This window comes from Talpa europaea (genome assembly GCF_964194135.1).
Source record: "Talpa europaea genome assembly, chromosome: 5".
Classification (NCBI taxonomy): domain Eukaryota; kingdom Metazoa; phylum Chordata; class Mammalia; order Eulipotyphla; family Talpidae; genus Talpa; species Talpa europaea.
The window spans coordinates 52,038,629-52,056,762 of NC_140071.1; the positions used below are offsets into that span (position 1 = coordinate 52,038,629).

At 38.6% G+C, this 18,134-nt stretch overlaps 2 protein-coding genes across 2 annotated transcripts; one reads left to right on the forward strand and one right to left on the reverse strand.

Moving 5' to 3' along the window:
- Positions 1-569: 569 nt before the first annotated feature.
- CDK7 (cyclin dependent kinase 7) lies at positions 570-15,068 on the reverse strand (the record flags this gene model as incomplete). Its single annotated transcript, XM_084234214.1, has 12 exons — positions 15,000-15,068; positions 14,623-14,682; positions 12,613-12,646; positions 11,502-11,569; positions 10,951-11,019; positions 9,164-9,274; positions 7,278-7,396; positions 6,728-6,827; positions 6,118-6,204; positions 3,943-4,092; positions 1,005-1,152; positions 570-598 (listed from the first exon to the last, which is right to left on the reverse strand). The coding sequence occupies exons 1-12, from the start codon at positions 15,063-15,065 to the stop codon at positions 570-572; spliced, it is 1,041 nt and encodes a 346-aa protein (XP_084090340.1). The 5' UTR covers positions 15,066-15,068.
- A 1,574-nt stretch (positions 15,069-16,642) lies between these two features.
- Positions 16,643-17,020, forward strand: LOC311170755 (ubiquitin-ribosomal protein eL40 fusion protein-like; the record flags this gene model as incomplete). The annotated part of the gene is made up of 1 exon (XM_084233181.1): positions 16,643-17,020. One exon carries the CDS (start codon positions 16,643-16,645, stop codon positions 17,018-17,020), a length of 378 nt encoding a protein of 125 aa, XP_084089307.1.
- Positions 17,021-18,134: the final 1,114 nt, after the last annotated feature.

Sequence of the window (18,134 nt, forward strand, 5' to 3'; positions counted from 1 at the left end):
TTACTATTACTACATGCACTGAAGCAGTATATAGAGCAGTATAAAATCATGGGAGGACACTCATTTCCTGACAGTCTTCTATTTGATGAGGGTAAAAGGGAGGCTATAGAACAGAAGGACATATTAGAGGACCTCAGTTTTAGCTATAATGTTTTCTTTTTTTCCTATTTCATATATTAACATTTGTTAAGTCTGGGTAGTAGAGGCAAGTGTTTGCTACATTACTACTATTTTTCTACTTTTAAATACTACTCCTAGTCAAATTTGTGATGCTGTATAGACCAGATCATCAGAACAACTGATAATTATTTTTATTAAAGTTTTCTTAATGCATTTTCAATTCAACATTTCAGAGAACTGAGCCTGTCTTACCTTTGTACTCCAATCAGAGAAATCAGAATTGTTTGTTTTAAAATATATTTAATAAAAATAACAGTTTATATATTTTACATGTGTAGAATATTTACAGATTCCTTCTACAGCATTTACTTAACATTTACTATTTTTCCATTATTTGTATTTTGGACTATTTTCTTCAGTAGTAAAATACTGTCCAGTGTTCTCTGTAACTAAAAAATTAGCTTCTTGGGTAATACGCCTGGGGGGGAAAAAAATGAGGTGGTTCACAGGTAATCTTATGGCAATTTTAAACAGTCATTGCATCCCACCTATACTTATTTACTTGATTTGATTTTCCAAAGCACTTATGAAACATAAGCAAACAGTGTACCATTAGGAGTTCATGACAAGAACAATATACCTCATAATTATGAGGTATACTCATAAGTGTCCATGTCCCTCTCTAGAGCATGCTATTAAACATTCTCAATGGAAGTAAATAAGGCTTGTGTCTACTCATGATTTAAAATTTATTTACTTTTTTATCATTTAAATTTAAAAAAGCAAATAACTCACAATCTACATTTCTTAGCTGGCCTTCTGTCACTATATATTAGTGGAGTTTTCTGACTTCATTTCATTCCTTATGAAAATAGAGTTTTTACCTTGTTCCAAGGCCTCTGTTCTCTTCCGCTTTGTTGCCACACCTGGATTTGACTGCTCCTTTAAAGTTTCCACTGGACAGTTTGGTCGTGGCAGCTGACATCCAGGTGTTGGTCCTGGCCGGTTACTAAAATATTTAGTTTTCAATGCCTTTTAAAAGAAAAAACACCCCCCCCCCGCAAAAAAAAAAAAAAAAAAAAAAAAGATTTTTAAGTTGGAATATGAACTGTGTTTAAGAAAATCAAAGCTCCAAAACTATTGGGAGCCTAAGTATATTATGTGAAGAACCCTTTTCCCAAAACAAAATTAATTTCAAGCATTTGAACATGCAAATTATTACAAATAAATATCTAGCAGCATAACACTGGCTAAGAAAACGACATCATCTTCTAATTTTTCCATAGTTAAAATAGTCTACATGAGGGCCTCCCCGGTGGTGCAGCAGTTGAGCGCTGGGCTGTGAAGCTGCCCGCAGCCTCTGCAGTGCGGGTTCGATCCCCGGCCACGGGCAAGGGTCCCACATGGCATGCAGACCTCTCCTGCCACGCCCACTGCTCCCCTCAGCAGTGTACTTCATCAGTCTGCCTGTTCTGCTCTCCGCTCTTGCTCTGGCGAATTCTCTCACCCTCCTGCACTTATGACTATACCCAGTGCTTGTATAAATAAATAAATAAATCTTTAAAAAAAAAAAAGTCTATATAAAATATTCTTAGTTAGACATTGGATAATTCAGCTCTCTACACATCTCTATAAAATTTAAAGAGAGAAACTTGCTTAAAGGTAACTTAAATTCATGTCACATACAGATATATATATATATATATATATATTTGAATATATATTCCAAATCATATAATTCCAAATCATATAAATTCATGAGACTAAAACTTCTAAAAAGATGCGGAAACGGGCTGTTGGAAACGAGCTAAAACCTAACAATTCACTGCAAATTGACAGAAGTTTCACTTGAAAGGCTTTGTCCGAGGTTTGTTCTATTACTACAAATCTAGTGTCCTGGGCCTCCCCGGTGGCGCAGCGGTTGAGTGCTAGGTTGCGAAGCTGCCCGCAGCCTCTGCAGTGCCGGTTCAATCCCTGGCTGCTCCCCGGCCACCGGAGGAAGGTCCTGCATGGCGCACAGACCTCTCCTGCAGCCCGCTGCTCCCCTCAGCAGTGTACTTTGGTCCTTCTGCCTGCTCTGCTCCCCGCTCTGGTGAATTCTCTCACCCTCCCGAGCTTCTGACTGTCCCCACTGCTTGTATAAATACATGCATACATACATACATACATACATACATAAATCTTCAAATCTAGTGTCCTATAATTTGGTATTTCTTTACTTCAGTCTAAAATTCCAATAAAAATATTTTATTTTAAATGACAAATTCATACTTTATTTGCATTGTAGTAATATTCACTAGCCACAATAATTTAAGAAATTTCCTTTTGGATAATTCACTTTTTAGCCTTGATATATTGTGCATTAACATGTTTTGTTAGGCACATGGCACAGCAGACCTCTCCTGACTCGCCCACTGCTCCCCTCAGCAGTGTATTTCAGTCGATCCGCCTGTTCTGTTTCCCACTCTGTCTCTGGTGAATCCTCTCACCACCCCCTACACCTCTGGCCTGTACCCCAGTTCTTGTATGCATAAATATTTTTTTAAAGTAAAGATTATTTTATTTTTATTTATTTATGCATACAAGAGCTGCGGTGCAGGCCAGAGATGCGGGGGGTTAGAGAATTCACCAGAGACAGATTGGGGAACAGAACAGGCAGATCTACTGAAATACACTGCTGAGGGGAGCAGCGGACGAGACAGGAGATGTTTGCCTCGCCATGTGGGTTGCTCCCTGGCCGGCCGGGGATCGAACTCAAGCTGACTGTGACAATGACCAATATGCAATATCTAAGTTCCCTTTTATGGGAAATATAACAAAAACACTTTTGGTATAAGGCTTGGTACAAGATTTAAATTAATATATGAGTTTAACTGAAACGGGCCTCCCTTGGTGGCACAGTGGTTGAGTGCTGGGCTGAGAAGTTGCCCGCAGCCTCTGCAGCGCCGGTTTGATTCCTGGCCACCAGCGAGGGTCCCACACGGCACGACAGACCTCTCCTGTCACGCCCGCTGCTCCCCTCAGCGGTATATTTCGTCAGTCTGCCTATTCTGTTCCCTGCTCTGGCTCTGGTGAATTCTCTCACCCTCCTGTGCTTCTGACTGTACCCAGTGCTTATATAAATAAATAAATAAATCTTTAAAAAAAAAAAAAAAAGAAAAAAGAGTTTAACTGAAACATATCAGTGTCTTAACAAATACAGAAACCCCTTTCTACATAAACACCACTTTTAAAACCAATTAATGATATAGACATATATTTATATTTTCAAAACCAAGTGTAAACTCCCGTATAATTGTTTGTGCATTATATAATTTATTTATTTATTTTTGAATTTTTTTTTTTTTTATAGAGGCATGTTTTTATTTGTTTGTTTGTTTGTTTTGTTTATACATGCACTGGGTACAGTCAGAAGCACGAGAGGGTGAGAGAATTCACCAGAGCCAGAGCGGGGAGCAGAGGCAGAAGGACCGAAGTACACTGCTGAGGGGAGCAGTGGGCGGCAGGAGAGGACTGCGCGCCATGTGGGACCCTCCTCCGGGGACCGGGGAGCAGCCGGGGATCGAACCGGCACCGCAGAGGCCGCGGGCAGCTTTGCAACCCAGCGCTCAACCACTGCGCCACCGGGGAGGCCCAACATTATATAATTTAATATAAGTCTGAATAGTCCTTATAGTTTGGGGAAAAAGAAAAAATTACTATTCCTTAAAACACATCTTTCCAATACTTAAAATATGTAGAAATCTTATGAAATTCTCATTTTATGAGTGCTTTAGTTAAGATTATCCCATTTCCTAGTATAAGAAACATACACTAAAATACCTGTGTGGCTGTAATTCGAGTACATGGATTAAATAAGAATAAGCCTTGTATGAGATCTAGCAAGTCATCTCCTGCTGCAATGAAGATGTGCTGTAACGGGATTCCAGGGAAACTCTTGAATGTCACGAAATCCGGAAGACTACACATGTCCTGTAAAAATATTTTTATATTTCAAATTTAAGTAAAAGGTTTAGAGGTACAGAGAACTCAAATGAAGTAAAATAAAAGAGTCATATGAAAATGATGATCTAAGCAGAAAGTCCCAAGAAATCTATTTTGAAACTTCTACAAGTAGTGATCAGAGTCAGTTTGCAGGATATAAGATTGGTACATAAAAGTGAATTTAGTTCTACATAGTGACAATGATTACCTGTTGACAATGAACTTAATAATAGCCATTTTAAATCATTCAAAAAGGACAATGAAATACTTAGGTGAAAATCTAACAATATGTTTTACTTGTGCAATGAAAGTTATACAACACTGATGAAATAAAAGTTCTAAACAAAAAATGACACTTATGTTCATGGACTGGGAGATTCAACACCGCAAAGATGTCAAGTCTCAAACTGATAAATAGGTTTAACATAATTCTTATCAAAATTCTGACAAATTATAATTATAAAATTTATATGAAAAAGCAAAGAAACTAGAATAGCTAAAACAACTCTAAAAAAACAAGTTAGTGGAATCAGTCTACTTGATTTGGAGTCTTAATAGATAACTATTTGAATTAATCTGCAGTACTGGCAGAAGGATAGACAGATTACTGGAACACAACAGAAAATACAGAACTAGATCCACACAAATATGTGCAACTGATTTCTGACAGATTTGCAGAAGTAATTCAATGAATAATCTTTTCAACAAATGGTGCTGGAATAGCTGAACATAAACAGGCAAAAAAAGAATGCTTAAAATAAGTTTCTAACATCACATAAAAATTAACTGAAAAGGGGTAATGGACTTAAATGTAAAACTACGAAACTTTTTAGGAAAAAAAACACAAGAAAATCATCAGGAAATTTCTCTGTTAAGCAGAGTTCTTTACCTTGACAACAAAAGCATGATTCATAAAAAGAAAAAAAAATCAATGAAATAGACATCAAAATTAAAAACTTTTACTCTGAAAAAAATGCAAAGGATGAAAAGACAAGGTATAGCACGGGGGGACATATGCAAAAGAGGACTAGTATCCAAAAAGTAAAAGGAGTTCAATACTCAACAGTCAAAAAAACAAACAATCCAGTTAAAAAAATAAGCAAAAGACATGAAGATTCATACAACCTAATGAATCTACAGAGAATTATGCTGACTGTGAAAAAGGTCAATCCCCAAAGTTACGCATTATGATTCCATTTCTAGTATTATTGAAATGACAAAACCATAGTAATGAAGAACAGATTAATGGTTGCTGGGAATTAAGAAGGTGGGGGTGGAAGAATAAGGGGTATTGCTATAAAAGGGCAACTTAAGGGGTCTTTGGGATGATGTACTATTTCTCAATATCATCAATGTCAACACCATGAATGTGATGTGCTAATTTTACAAGATATCATTCTGGGAAGCTGAGTAATGCACATAAGAGATATATTCTCTTTCAATTACATGTAAATCTATAATACTATTTCTTACAACTACATGTAAATCTCAAAGAAGTTTAATCTTTTTAAATGTCAGTGCAGTATTTTAACTGATACAATGATTACTGTTAACCATGTTTAGCAAATGTTTAGAAATGTTTAGCAAATTATATGAAAGAGAAAAGGACAGAATAAATATTATCAACATAGGCTCTGGAGTCTGAAGACCTAGAATGCAGTCCTGGTTATGACCCTGGGCAGTATCCTTGGGTAAGTTACTTAACCTCACTAAGACTCAGTCATCTCATCTGTAAAATAGGAGAAATGGTAACCACTTAATAGGATTGTTGCAGGAATTAAATATAATTTATGAAATGCCTACCATGAACAGCATATAGAAAAGTACTTAATAAATGACAGTACCAGGGTATATTTTACAGTTAGAATACATAACAAACTTTTGAATAGACAGCTGAGGAATAGCACAAAAGAAATTCCATACACTTAATTTCAACTTCAGATAATTTCATTACATAGTGAATAACTTTACAGAATGCCAACTAAATTTCAAAGAGAATATATGAAGTCTTACAGGCCACTGTTCCTCGGTTGGTGTTCCCAGAGTTTCAAATATTCTCGTTAGTTGATCAAGGTCTGAATCTCCTGGCAAGAAAGGAACCTGAAAGAAAGCAAGAGGCAGATATTTCAAACATAATTTGTGATAGCTGTTATATAGTGAAAAATACTATAAAATTAATAAGAACAACTAAAAAATGAACAAAGATAAAACGTAGTCTGACATATGCTGCATATGGATTAGATTGCCACTGTTAACCAAGTAAACAGTAACACACCTACCACTTTATACACTCTGCAAATCTTAAATTCAATAAAACTTTACCATTTAACAGGCACTGTGCTATGCCTAGGGCTATCCCCTGGGGTGGATGACAGAGTACTGTAGACCAACCTCCTGCCAAGCCACTAGCACCTGATCTCCATATTGATGATAATGGGAAGTCTTTTCATCTGATATTAGCATTTGGAGGAGGTTTTTTTTTTTTTTTAACCCTTTGTTTGTTGGCTTTTTGTTAAGAATGGTGCTCCTCTCTGGAAATCTTCTCTAGAAAGATAACTCTGACATAATTTTTATGAAAATACATATAACACTACTGAATTGTGAACATCAGTTTAAGTCTTACCCTTAGAAGCAACTCTGCTAATATACAGCCAACAGCCCACATGTCCACACCTACACCATACATTCTAGCTCCAAATAGTAACTCAGGGGCCCGATACCACCTAAAGAACAAAAAAAAAATTATCATTTTAGAATGTATCAGTATTTCTTTTTTTTTAAAGATTGATTTATTTATGCATACAAGAACTGGGGTACAGGCCAGATGTGCGAGAGGGTGAGAGGATTCACCAGAGACAGAGCGGGGGACAGAACAGGCAGAAGGACCAAAGACAGTGCTGAGGGGAGCAGCAGGAGAGGCAGGAGAGGTCTGCCACGCCATGTGGGTTTCTCCCCAGCCGGCCAGGAATCGAACCAGCGTGCAGAGGCTGTGGACAGCTTCACAGCGCTTGCGCTCAGCCCACTGCACCACTGTGGAGGCCCAGACGAGTTCTACTTTTAACAAAACAATGATTCCAGAATTGTGCCAAGGTATTTCAGAAAAGCAATTTGATGTTCATTTGTGATTAATAATCTGTACAAAAGAAACTTTTAGTAATTTAAGAGATTCTTACCTGGTTACAACTTGATGTGTATAAATTCTATTGGGGCTCCCAAAAGATTTGGCCAGGCCAAAATCTGCCAGTTTTAAAACTCCATTTTCATCAAGTAACAAGTTGTTTGGTTTTAGATCCTGTATCATAGAGGTTTTAAACAACCAAGTAAGCAGGGTGAGGGAGAATATCATGTTAAGTTGGCTTAACTTTAAACTTAGCAACAATAGAGTGATACCTCAAATTTAAACAATAATCAGTATTTTTTTAATTGATGTAAAATGCTATCACTGCAAAATATTGATCATATTACTACTTAGTGATACCTTGAGTCAAGGGTAACTAATTTCAAGTTTAGTAGCTGATAACTGATAATGTCAGAACCTAGATTTAAACTACAATTACATTCTTCACAGAATTGCTGTGAGGATTAATTTTTTTTTTTTTAAATAGGTAGAATTTTGGCTTTTTTTTTTTTTAAAGATTTATTTATTTTTATTTATACAAGCACTGGGTACAGTCAGAAGTGCGGAAGGGTGAGAGAATTCACCAGAGCCAGAGCAGGGAACAGAACAGGCAGACTGACGAAATACACTGCTGAGGGAAACAGGGGGCGAGACAGGAAAGGTCTGTTGCGCCATGTAGGACCCTCGCTGGAGGCTGGGGATCCAACCCGCGCTGCAGAGGCTGAGGGCAGCTTCGCAGCCCAGAGCTCAATCGCTGCGCCACCAGGGAGGCCCGGATTAATGCTTTTTGTAAAGAGCCTAGTGTAATGACTGACTCATAGTAAGCACCCAATAAATGGTTGATACTATTAATTTTTTTTAATAATTTTTTTTTTAAATAGAGGCATGTTTTTTATTTATTTATTTGTTTGTTTGTTTTGTTTATACATGCACTGGGTACAGTCAGAAGCGCGGGAGGGTGAGAGAATTCACCAGAGCCAGAGCGGGGAGCAGAGCAGGCAGAAGGACCGAAGTACACTGCTGAGGGGAGCAGCGGGCAGCAGGAGAGGTCTGCGCGCCATGTGGGACCCTCCTCCAGTGGCCGGGGAGCAGCCGGGGATTGAACCGGCGCTGCAGAGGCCGCGGGCAGCTTTGCAACCCAGCGCTCAACCACTGCACCACCGGGGAGGCCCTGATACTATTAATTTAATAAGAACAACATATATGAACAACACAACACATTGAGAAAGGATGAGGAACGTATTCTTCAAAATCTAATATGAAAAAGGTAGTAACAAAAACCCAAAATGGATTCCAAGTTTAATCTATGAGAATTACTAACTAAAAATTATACAAGCTGAGTTATCTAAGAAGATCCACTTATCTAAATTATTAGCTTTGTTCCAGCAACTAAAAATTCCTAACAAAGACTCAGCCATTTCAGAAATTTTATTTCATTACTTTATAGAATTTTAGAGCTACTAGAAATACTCTTCGAAAAGTATTTTAGCATTGTATAGTTTAATCCATCCTCTCATCATAATTCTCCCCCCCCAAAAAAAACAGTATAGCACAAAGAACACTTGAATTAAAGCCAAAAGATACACATTCTAACCCTGTCAGTTATCAGCTACTGACCTTGAAAAATAATATAACCTTGTTGAGGTCATTTTGCAACTTAGTTTTTCATCTATGAAAAAAATGAAGGGTTAGACCACTCCCATTTCCAAATTTCACTTAGTAATTTAGAGTTCTCCCAGCACCATCTGATGGAACAGTGGAAGGGAAAAGGAAGCAGTTGGATTGAAATGGCCCAACTATATCTTTATTTCAATAATTTACATATTAAAGAAAAACCCCACAAAAACAATAATTTACATGTTAGGGCTTTTATGTAGTAAACTTACTACAGAAAATTTGCCTACAACATAAAGAAACAATCATATTTGGTTAACACCTTACCCTATGTAGAATCCAATGTTGATGTAGATATTCTAACCCTTGAAGAGTCATTAACATGTAGGCTTTGATGTGTGATGGTGTCAGCACAAGACTATTATCCTTTATTATAACCTGTTTAGTAGGTATATAAAGCATAGGTAAATTCCACCAAACAAATCATTTGTAGACATAAATTTATTCATAGAGAAGAATCTCATGACAGGTTGCCTAACCCTCCTTAGAAGCATTGTCAGATGTGGTTATATGGTTAGGGAAATTATCCTTGGTTCGGGGTTAAAAAAAAGCAGTGCTTTGTCTCCTACTGCTTTCTTTTAAAGCATGAAATGCAGCAAACATATGTTGTTTCTGCTTGCCCCACTAAAGCCAGCCTCTTCTGATAAGAATATTGAACATTCCTTCCAGAACCACCTACTCCCTGCTCAGTCCATATGGTTAATACAGGACTGACCACCACCTTGCCTCTAGAGGCAGACACATGAACCAGGCCACAGCCTATTACCACACTGCAAGACTGTTGGCTAGGAGACTAGCTTGGGGGAGGACTTGTGTCAAGTCAGTCAATCAATTTAAGTACCTGTGCTAGAATCCAAGGATTTAAGCATTTATTTTCTTCAGGGATTCTTAAGGTCTAAGGATATAAGCCTGGAAGTACAGGAGTACGACTGAGATATTATTCCCATAGATGATGGCAACAGAGAAGAAAATAGAGACAACTTATAAACTCAAGACTGAGTATTGATGACATTATTTGTAACCGATGCCTAAAGGCATTTATCCCTAGTCTTGTCCTAATATGGTACAAATTCTCATTTCTTTTTGTAAAAATCAGGTTTAGATGCACAGTGCCGTGAGTTTTGACAACCACATCTAGTTGTATAACCACCACCATAATTAAAATATTAGTTTAATAACCTCTCAAAATTCCCATAGTTCCCTTCTATTCTCAATCTTTCCTTTTATTCCCAGCACCAGCAACAATATTGATCTGACTTCCTTTACTTTTGCCTTTTCTAGAAATATCATACAAATGGAAACCATAAAATATAGTCTTTTGAGCCTGGCTTCTTTTATTTAGTATGATGTGTTTCAGAATCACAATTATACTGTTGCATCAAATAATAGGTTGTTTCTTTCTATTCCCAAATAGTGCTCTTTTTATGGACGTTTCTTTACACCCTCACTAGATGAAGGATATTTGAGCTGTTTTCAGGTTGGGTAATTATAAATAAAACTAAATATTTGTGTACCATCTGATTTCTGTATAGACATGTTTTTGTTTCTCTTGGATAGACACCTAGCAGTGGTATTGCTAGATCATACCTTAAGTGTATGTTTAACTATCAATATATAAGAAACTGTGAAATTGTTTTCCAAAATGGCTGTACCATTTTGCCTTTACACTGGCCGTAAATGAGAATTCCAGCTGCTCCACGTCCTTGGATATCAGTTTTTGAGATTCGATTAATATTAATAAAAAAACAAAACAATGTCTTATTTTTCTCAAAAAGAAATGCAGTTTCAAAAGGATGGTACTATGGAACAGTAACTCTGAATCTAAAAGGCCAAATATTCATTTCTTTAAGAACAATTAAATCCAAATCTTTGTATATAATACTAGGAATATAGTTCTTTAGAAGAAAGAACTCAGAAGAACTTTGACATCAGTATATAGCCAGATCTCAACAAAATTAAGCACTTTTCACTATCAGTATCTTCGTGTGAAGAAAATAAATACTTGATTCTCTTGATAAACAGAAAAAATATTCCTCTTGGAATCTTAGTCTTACCTCTAAATCAGTTTCCATAAAATCAAAGACAAGGCTTATATTAGATTTGTGTCCAAAAGCATCAAGAAGCTGCAAAGTAGAATTTTAAAACATCAAAATGTGATTCTTGACAGTACTACGTCAAGTGAAACATCTTTAAATATTAAATAAGTATTTGGACGGCTGATAATTCTCTATAAAGCTTAAATAATTTAATTAAATTTGTCATTTATTCTCTTTTGCTAGTATCATAATAGCCCAATAAAGTAGAAAATATAGAACAGAGTTAAGAAACTTGGTCATGATTTACATATGATAGAGCTTTTTAGGCTTCAAAATGATTTCTGACTAAATTAGCCCATATGCCTATACTTATTTCCTCATTTGTACAGTTTCAGACACTGCTTACAGGAATAATTAGGATGGAAAATATATTTCACTTTATAAATTTTTAAGCTTTTCTGCAAAGCTTATCTAGAACAACTCATCTTGCTGATATTTTGATCAATATCTATCACATTCAGGAAAGAGGCAGAGTTCCAAATCCCAGAAACAACCTAGAGCATACTCACACCAATTATATTTGGATGACTTAGCTCCTGTAATAATTTTATTTCTCTTAAGGCTGTTCTGTTTATACCTACATTAAAAAGACAAAGCAAAAAGTGAAAAATCTAAAATTTCAAGCCTTACAAACAATATTTTTGGGACAGATACTGTTAATATCTCAGGAAATAGCAATGATATTCTACAGACAAATTTTACGACATGTCTGTTTTTCTCTTACATTGCTTTAGTTTTTATTTTTTGCATACAAGATCTGGGGTGTAGGCCAGAGGTGCAGAGGGTGAAAGGATTCACCAGAGACAGAGTAGGGAGCAGAACAGGCAGATCTACTGAAATACACTGCTGAGGGAACAGCAGACAAGATAGGAGAGGTCGGTAGCATCATGTGGGTCAGCTTCCTGGCTGGGATAGTACTAGGGCTGTAGCAGTGACAGCAATGAGACTTAACCACTCGGCCACCAGGGAGGTCAACCTTGCTTTATTTTTAAAATAGCTTAAATAGCAAATCAGATCTGAAGACTACTGGAATAAAATGCATAAAGTATGTAGCATATAGGTGGTAAACTAATTAAATCTTGCCCTATGGATATTAGCAGATTATTAATGCTAACAGTGAATTAGCAGTAAGATATTATCTCTTCCAAAACAAAGGATAGAATCCAAAATTAAGATCTAGTAGTAGTAGATACAGGAATTTTTTTTGATGACTAAGCAGGATTTAATATTCTAGCAAACAAGGCTTTGGGAGATAAAGAAATCTTATGCCCCATACTGAGCTTGTGGACTTCCATGAAGGTGTATCCTGAATACACTAAGTAATCAGAAGATGAGAAAAACAATGACTGTAATACCACCTAACACAGTAATGAAGAAAGACAGCAAGATAAGCCAATAATAACCTGCTACCTTCCATTTACTTAGGTGACTTGAATGTTCCTCTGAGCACCAAAGGGTAGAAATCACAAATATCCTGTCTCCATCCTGAGAATTATCTTTATTCTCTGGGACTCTGCAATAACTATCTACAACCCTTGGTAACTCTAATTAACACTTTGTTCATTTCCTCAGTAAGAATAAAAACATTTCCTGTTCTGTCAGTTTACATGAAATACTTACCATCTTTAGCTTCTGATCTATGTCCAAGCTTGATCTAGTGGAGGAAAAAGAAATATATTTAAAATGTGTTAAATAATTTAGATTTAATACATAATATATTAAAACTTTAAAAAGTTAGCCACAGTTAAAATATGTAAAAACTCATGTAGCTAGTGTTGGTAGGTATGACGGGGATAGGTATCATGAATCAGAAAGGCAAAATTAGGGCCTCCCTGGTGGCGCAAGGGGTTAAGCACGGCACTATGAAGCTCTCTGCAGCCTCTGCAGCACAAGTTCAATCCACTGTGGCCAGGGAGCTACCCACATGGCATACTCACCCACACTCTACCCCTGGCCTGTACCCCAGTTCTTGTATGCATAAATAAATAAATCTTTAAAAAAAAAAGGCAAAATTAATAACATAAAAGAGGGACAAGTGCCTCCCATTTCTTGCCTTTTAGTTTTTGAATTGCACAAATAATGGAATTAAGAACTTAACATATGCCTCCTTTATCTTTACAAGATTATTTAATAAGGCATAGCCATAGAGGTAATTATAGAACAAAAGCTGGAAAGCCAGGGCAATAGAGAAGTCAGAAAAATTAAAAAAGATGACAATGGCAGGAACTTTTGTTGAGAGGGAGAGAGGGAGCCTGGTGTTAAGTGAATGAGAAGGTAAATGTCAGAGGAGCTAGGGATTTTGAAGGAGAAACAAAGAAGCAACAGGAACTATAGGAAGGAGGAGGTCACCTGCCCACCCAAAAGACCTGAGATAGGTGGAAAAAAACAGCCTTTCTGAGAGATACTGACTTCAGCAGTATAGGAAAAAGCAAGTAACCGGGCAGCAGGACACCTGGATTTAAAGCCTACCTTTATTTTTATTTTTTTTAAAGTTTTATTTATTTATGCATACAAGAGCTGGGGTACAGGCCAGAGGTGCAGGGGGGTGAGAGGATTCACCAGAGACAGAGTAGGGAACAGAACAGGCAGACTGACAGAAATATGCTGCTAGGGGTAGCAGCAGGCCAGTTAGGAGAGGTCGGACAGGGATCAAACTCGTGCTGCAGAGGCTGCGGACAGCTTCACAGGTTGCATCCCAATTGACTGCGCCACCAGGGAGGCCCTAAAGCCTATCTTTAATAATTACTAGCTGTGGCACCTTGACAAGTCACGTAATATCTCTTATCCTCAGACACCTCAAGTGTAAAACAGGAATACTAATTTCACCTTCTTCACGAGGGTGGCATGAGGCTTAAGTGACAAAATGGAGGTGAAAATGCCCAGCATGTAGAAAATTAGCTAGTTTCTTAAATAAATGCAACAAAAAAGCTACTCAAATCATTTGAAACAGGGCCTCCCTGGTGGCGCAGCGGGTTGAGTGCAGCGCTGTGAAGCTGTTTCTCCAGCGCGGGTTCAACCTGGCCAGCGAGCGAGAATTCCACATGGTGCAGCAGACCTCTCCTGTCTCGCCTGCTGCTCCCCGCAGCAGTGAGTGTATTTCAGTAAATCTGCCTGTTCTGCTCCCCGCTCTGTCTCTGGTGAATTCTCTCACCCTCCCGCACCTCTGGCCTGTACCCCAGTTCTTGTATAAATAAAAATAAATCTTTAAAAAAATTTTTTAAATCATTTAAAATAATGCACCACATTAACGTTGTTAAAGCTGGTGAAAGCATTTCATGGTAAATCTGTTCACAGCAAATGTAGATAGGCCACATAGAGGGACAGGTGAGAAAGAAAGTGGTCTGTGAAGTTCTTGAAATTAAATAGTTGTGAGGTCCCAACAGATGAGACTTGCTGCCTTAGCCAACGTCCGAGTTTATGAAACAAATCTAGCAGTTTCTTCATTTCGACTTCAATGAATGGAATAAAAAACTGGCTCTTGGAACATAAGAAAATAATTCTATCTTTCTTTGAAAATGATACATAAAACTATTAGCAGAGGACGGTTTAAAGCAGTACGACAGCTGTCTAGCAATCAATTCATGAGGCCAGCATTCAGACCACTGGAAAAAAGAATAAACTATAACTCACTTTCTTAATGGCGACAATTTGGTTGGTGTTCTTGTCTCTGGCCTTGTAAACCGTGGCAAACTGGAGAGAAAAACAGGAATAACTTAAGTTTGTGCACGCCTTTCTACTCATCGATTTACAGGAGGCAAAGAACCCAGGGTTCTCGGAGCCGACTCCTGGGTGCCTGAAAGGTGGTGAGGCAATCCTCGTCCTGTTCCAGGCTTATCTTCAGAAAGGAGAGTCCTCTCAGGCTCCCCTCCAGTGTGAACAGAAGGGGGGCCGCGCTCAAGGAGAGCGAGCAGCCGGGACAGTCCTCGGGCTTCCGCGAGAAAACCTGCGAGGTGAGGCTACCGGGCGCTCTCCGCTCTGGGCCCTCGAATCCCGCCCGAGCGCCTCACCTGTCCCTCCCCGAGAAAGTCCAGTTTTTCATAACGTTTTGCTCGTGACTTCACGTCCACAGCCATCCGGCGCACGAAGCCCGAGTCCAGCTGAAAGGAGTGAGCCTTCCAGACAGCAGGAATTTAAAGCTGTGGTAAAGCCTCCAACAGCCACTTCCGTTCACTGGGCGCCGACGCTTTGTTAGCTCCGCCCCCACTTCCGGCATGGGCGGGGTGATGTTAAATCAGTTCGGTCGGCGCCCGCCCCACGGTAGCTGCGACAGGCAGGGTTGGTTGGCAGTCTGCGCACGCCCCGCCCTATCACGTGATCTATCTTTGGCACCCGGAAGAGGAGTGTGTTTGCTGGAGTCTGTGTCACCCAGTTACCTGTTAATTTCTTCAGTACCGGGGACCGGCCAGCCTTCCGATACGATATTCTGAATTAGATATTTAATAGGCGTGTATGAATATAGAGGGCTTGGACTTGTCCATGATACAGTTTCCTGGTGCTTGCTAAGGCGCGTCTTGTTTCCATGGTTACTGTGGACCCCTTGCCTTGCAATGTCAGGTTACTTAAGCGTGCTCAAAGCCTTTAAAGGTCTGCTGATGAGATTTTCAGCCCAATTCCTTTATTAAGAAGTATTTCCAGGGAAACAAAATCCTAGTCAACTGAAGAATTATGTGCTGGTCATCAGTTTTTTCTACTCTTTATGAACGGAAATAATAGCCTACATCATAATCATCATTGTGGTGATTAAAGACCGATGCAGCAAGTTTAGACACAGTATGTGCTCAATTAAGTGCTGTGATCAGTATCTAACTTCTTGAGTCTTTATAAAATTTTATACAAATCAACAAATTAAGAGCATGATTCAACAAATATACATTAAGTGCTTACTATGTGCCAGTCTCTTGTAGACTAATAAGCAGAAGAAAAAGACAAAGATCCTTGCCTTCCAATGGAAGGTAACAGTAATTGCAGAGCCTGCTTTATGGCAAACAGACTTCATCTTGTCTCTAAACTGCCATGTTGAGACTTCTAGGTGAAAATTAAACAGACTGATTAAGCAATTCCATGACTACAACAAACAGGAGACATCTCCTGTTTAGTCCAGCAAAACCCCCTTTTGTCTGAAGACTGTCTATGCACCAATCATTGACAAGTGAACTCAAGAGCCAATCTAGAAAGTTTCGCAACAAATGACCTAACCTCAGACCACTTCCCTGCTTGATCCTTTAAAATTCCCGTACCCTGACCCTGATAGTACACACTTTGAATTTGCCCCTTGGTCATGCATCTGAATTGTTTTCTAATCTCAAATAAAGTTCTTCCTGATTGTATAACCTGGTTGCTTCTCTCCTGTTGACACAAGTAAATTATGTTTTGATACACAGTGATAAGTGCTATAGAGATAATAGTGTCTGCAGTTTTAAATAGGGTGGTACAGGAAAGCCATCGCTGAAAAGCCACTGCAGTTCTGGACAAGTTGTATGATCTGATGTAATATTTTTAAAAGGTTCATTGCTGTAATGAGAAACAAATAGACTTAAAGGGGCAAGAAAAAGCTAGATTGCTAGTCAAAAAATTATTGTAGTTAACTGGGGATTTCAGGTTCCACGGCCCTCTTTCTCTTCAACGAGGCGGCCGAGCGGCAGTCGCAGAAATGCAGATCTTTGTGAAGACCCTGACAGGCAAGACCATCACCCTCAAGGTAGAGCCTAGTGACACCATTGAAAATGTCAAAGCCAAAATCCAAGACAAGGTGGGCATCCCACCTGACCAGCAGCGTCTGATTTTTGCTGGCAAACAGCTGGAAGATGGTCACACTCTCTCAGACTACACTATTCAGTCTACCCTGCACCTGGTATTGCGCCTTTGGGGTGGCATCATTGAACCTTCCCTCCGCCAGCTGGCCCAGAAATATGACTGTGACAAGATGATCTGCCGCAAGTGTTATGCTCGCCTGCACCCCCGCGCTGTCAACTGCCGCAAGAAGTGTGGCCATACCAACAACCTGCACCCCAAGAAGAAGGTCAAATAAGACCCTTCCTTCCTTTGCCTGCAGACAACCTCCTGCCCAAGCCCCATGACTCTGGGCCCTCAATAAAGTTTCCCTTTCACTGACTGAAGCAGTTAAAAAAAAAAATTATTGTAGTAAATAATATGGCTGTTTTTAGTGACAGCAATTTGGCCTCCAGCCAATAGGATTTGCTAACATGCTACATATGGGTTGTAGAGGTGTGGGAAGGAAAATTCCAAGTTTTTAAGCTTAATCATTTGGTATTTCTAAAAGTTGAAAATCCTGATTTTCAAATGAATGTTTAAGAAGGCAGCAGAATACCAAGGATCATAATTAAAGTATTACAGTGAATAGTTTGGATCTAGATTACCTGCTTTTAAATACTGGCCCTACTAGTATTCAGTCTCTAGATATATGATCTGGGCAAATTATTTAACCTGTTTTTAGATTTCTCCTGTGCATAGGACCAACAAATATATTTGCTGCATGACTTAAATGACTTCACACTTCTGATAATACTCTTTATATTAGCCATTACAAAACTAATATTGGTGGCCATCCATATCTTTGTCACTACTTGGATCTTTATCAAGTTTTATTTTGTTGGTAGGCAAAATTTTCACATGTTGCAGAAACAGTCTTTATCACCTATCTCTCTTAAAAGTGGTATCACATGACTTAGGTCACAGCTCTTTTTGAAAGACATCTCTGTAACAGTAACCTAAATACCATTCAGCATCTGTGTAGCATTTTACAGTTTACAAAGCACTTCACAAATCAGAAGTAGTCAGTTTCCAAGATGGCCCCAAGGGGCCTTCACTTTTTGGTATTAAAGCATTTGTATAATCTCCTCCAACGAAATAGAGTTCTGTATGGTCAGCAGAATATACAGAATGAGTGTAATTTGTGAGGCTACATCTTAAAAAGCCTTGATGCTTCTAACATTGCACACTTGGAGCATCTACTTTAGGGAAAGTCAGTCATCATGTCTGAGGTCTCCTGTGAACTGCCAGCATCAACTTTCAGCCTTGTGAGTGAGACATCTTGGATGCAAGTGAATTATCCAGCTCCATTTCAAGCCTTCAGATAACTTCAGCCCCAGGTAGCATCTGATTGCAATCTCATGAGTCATACT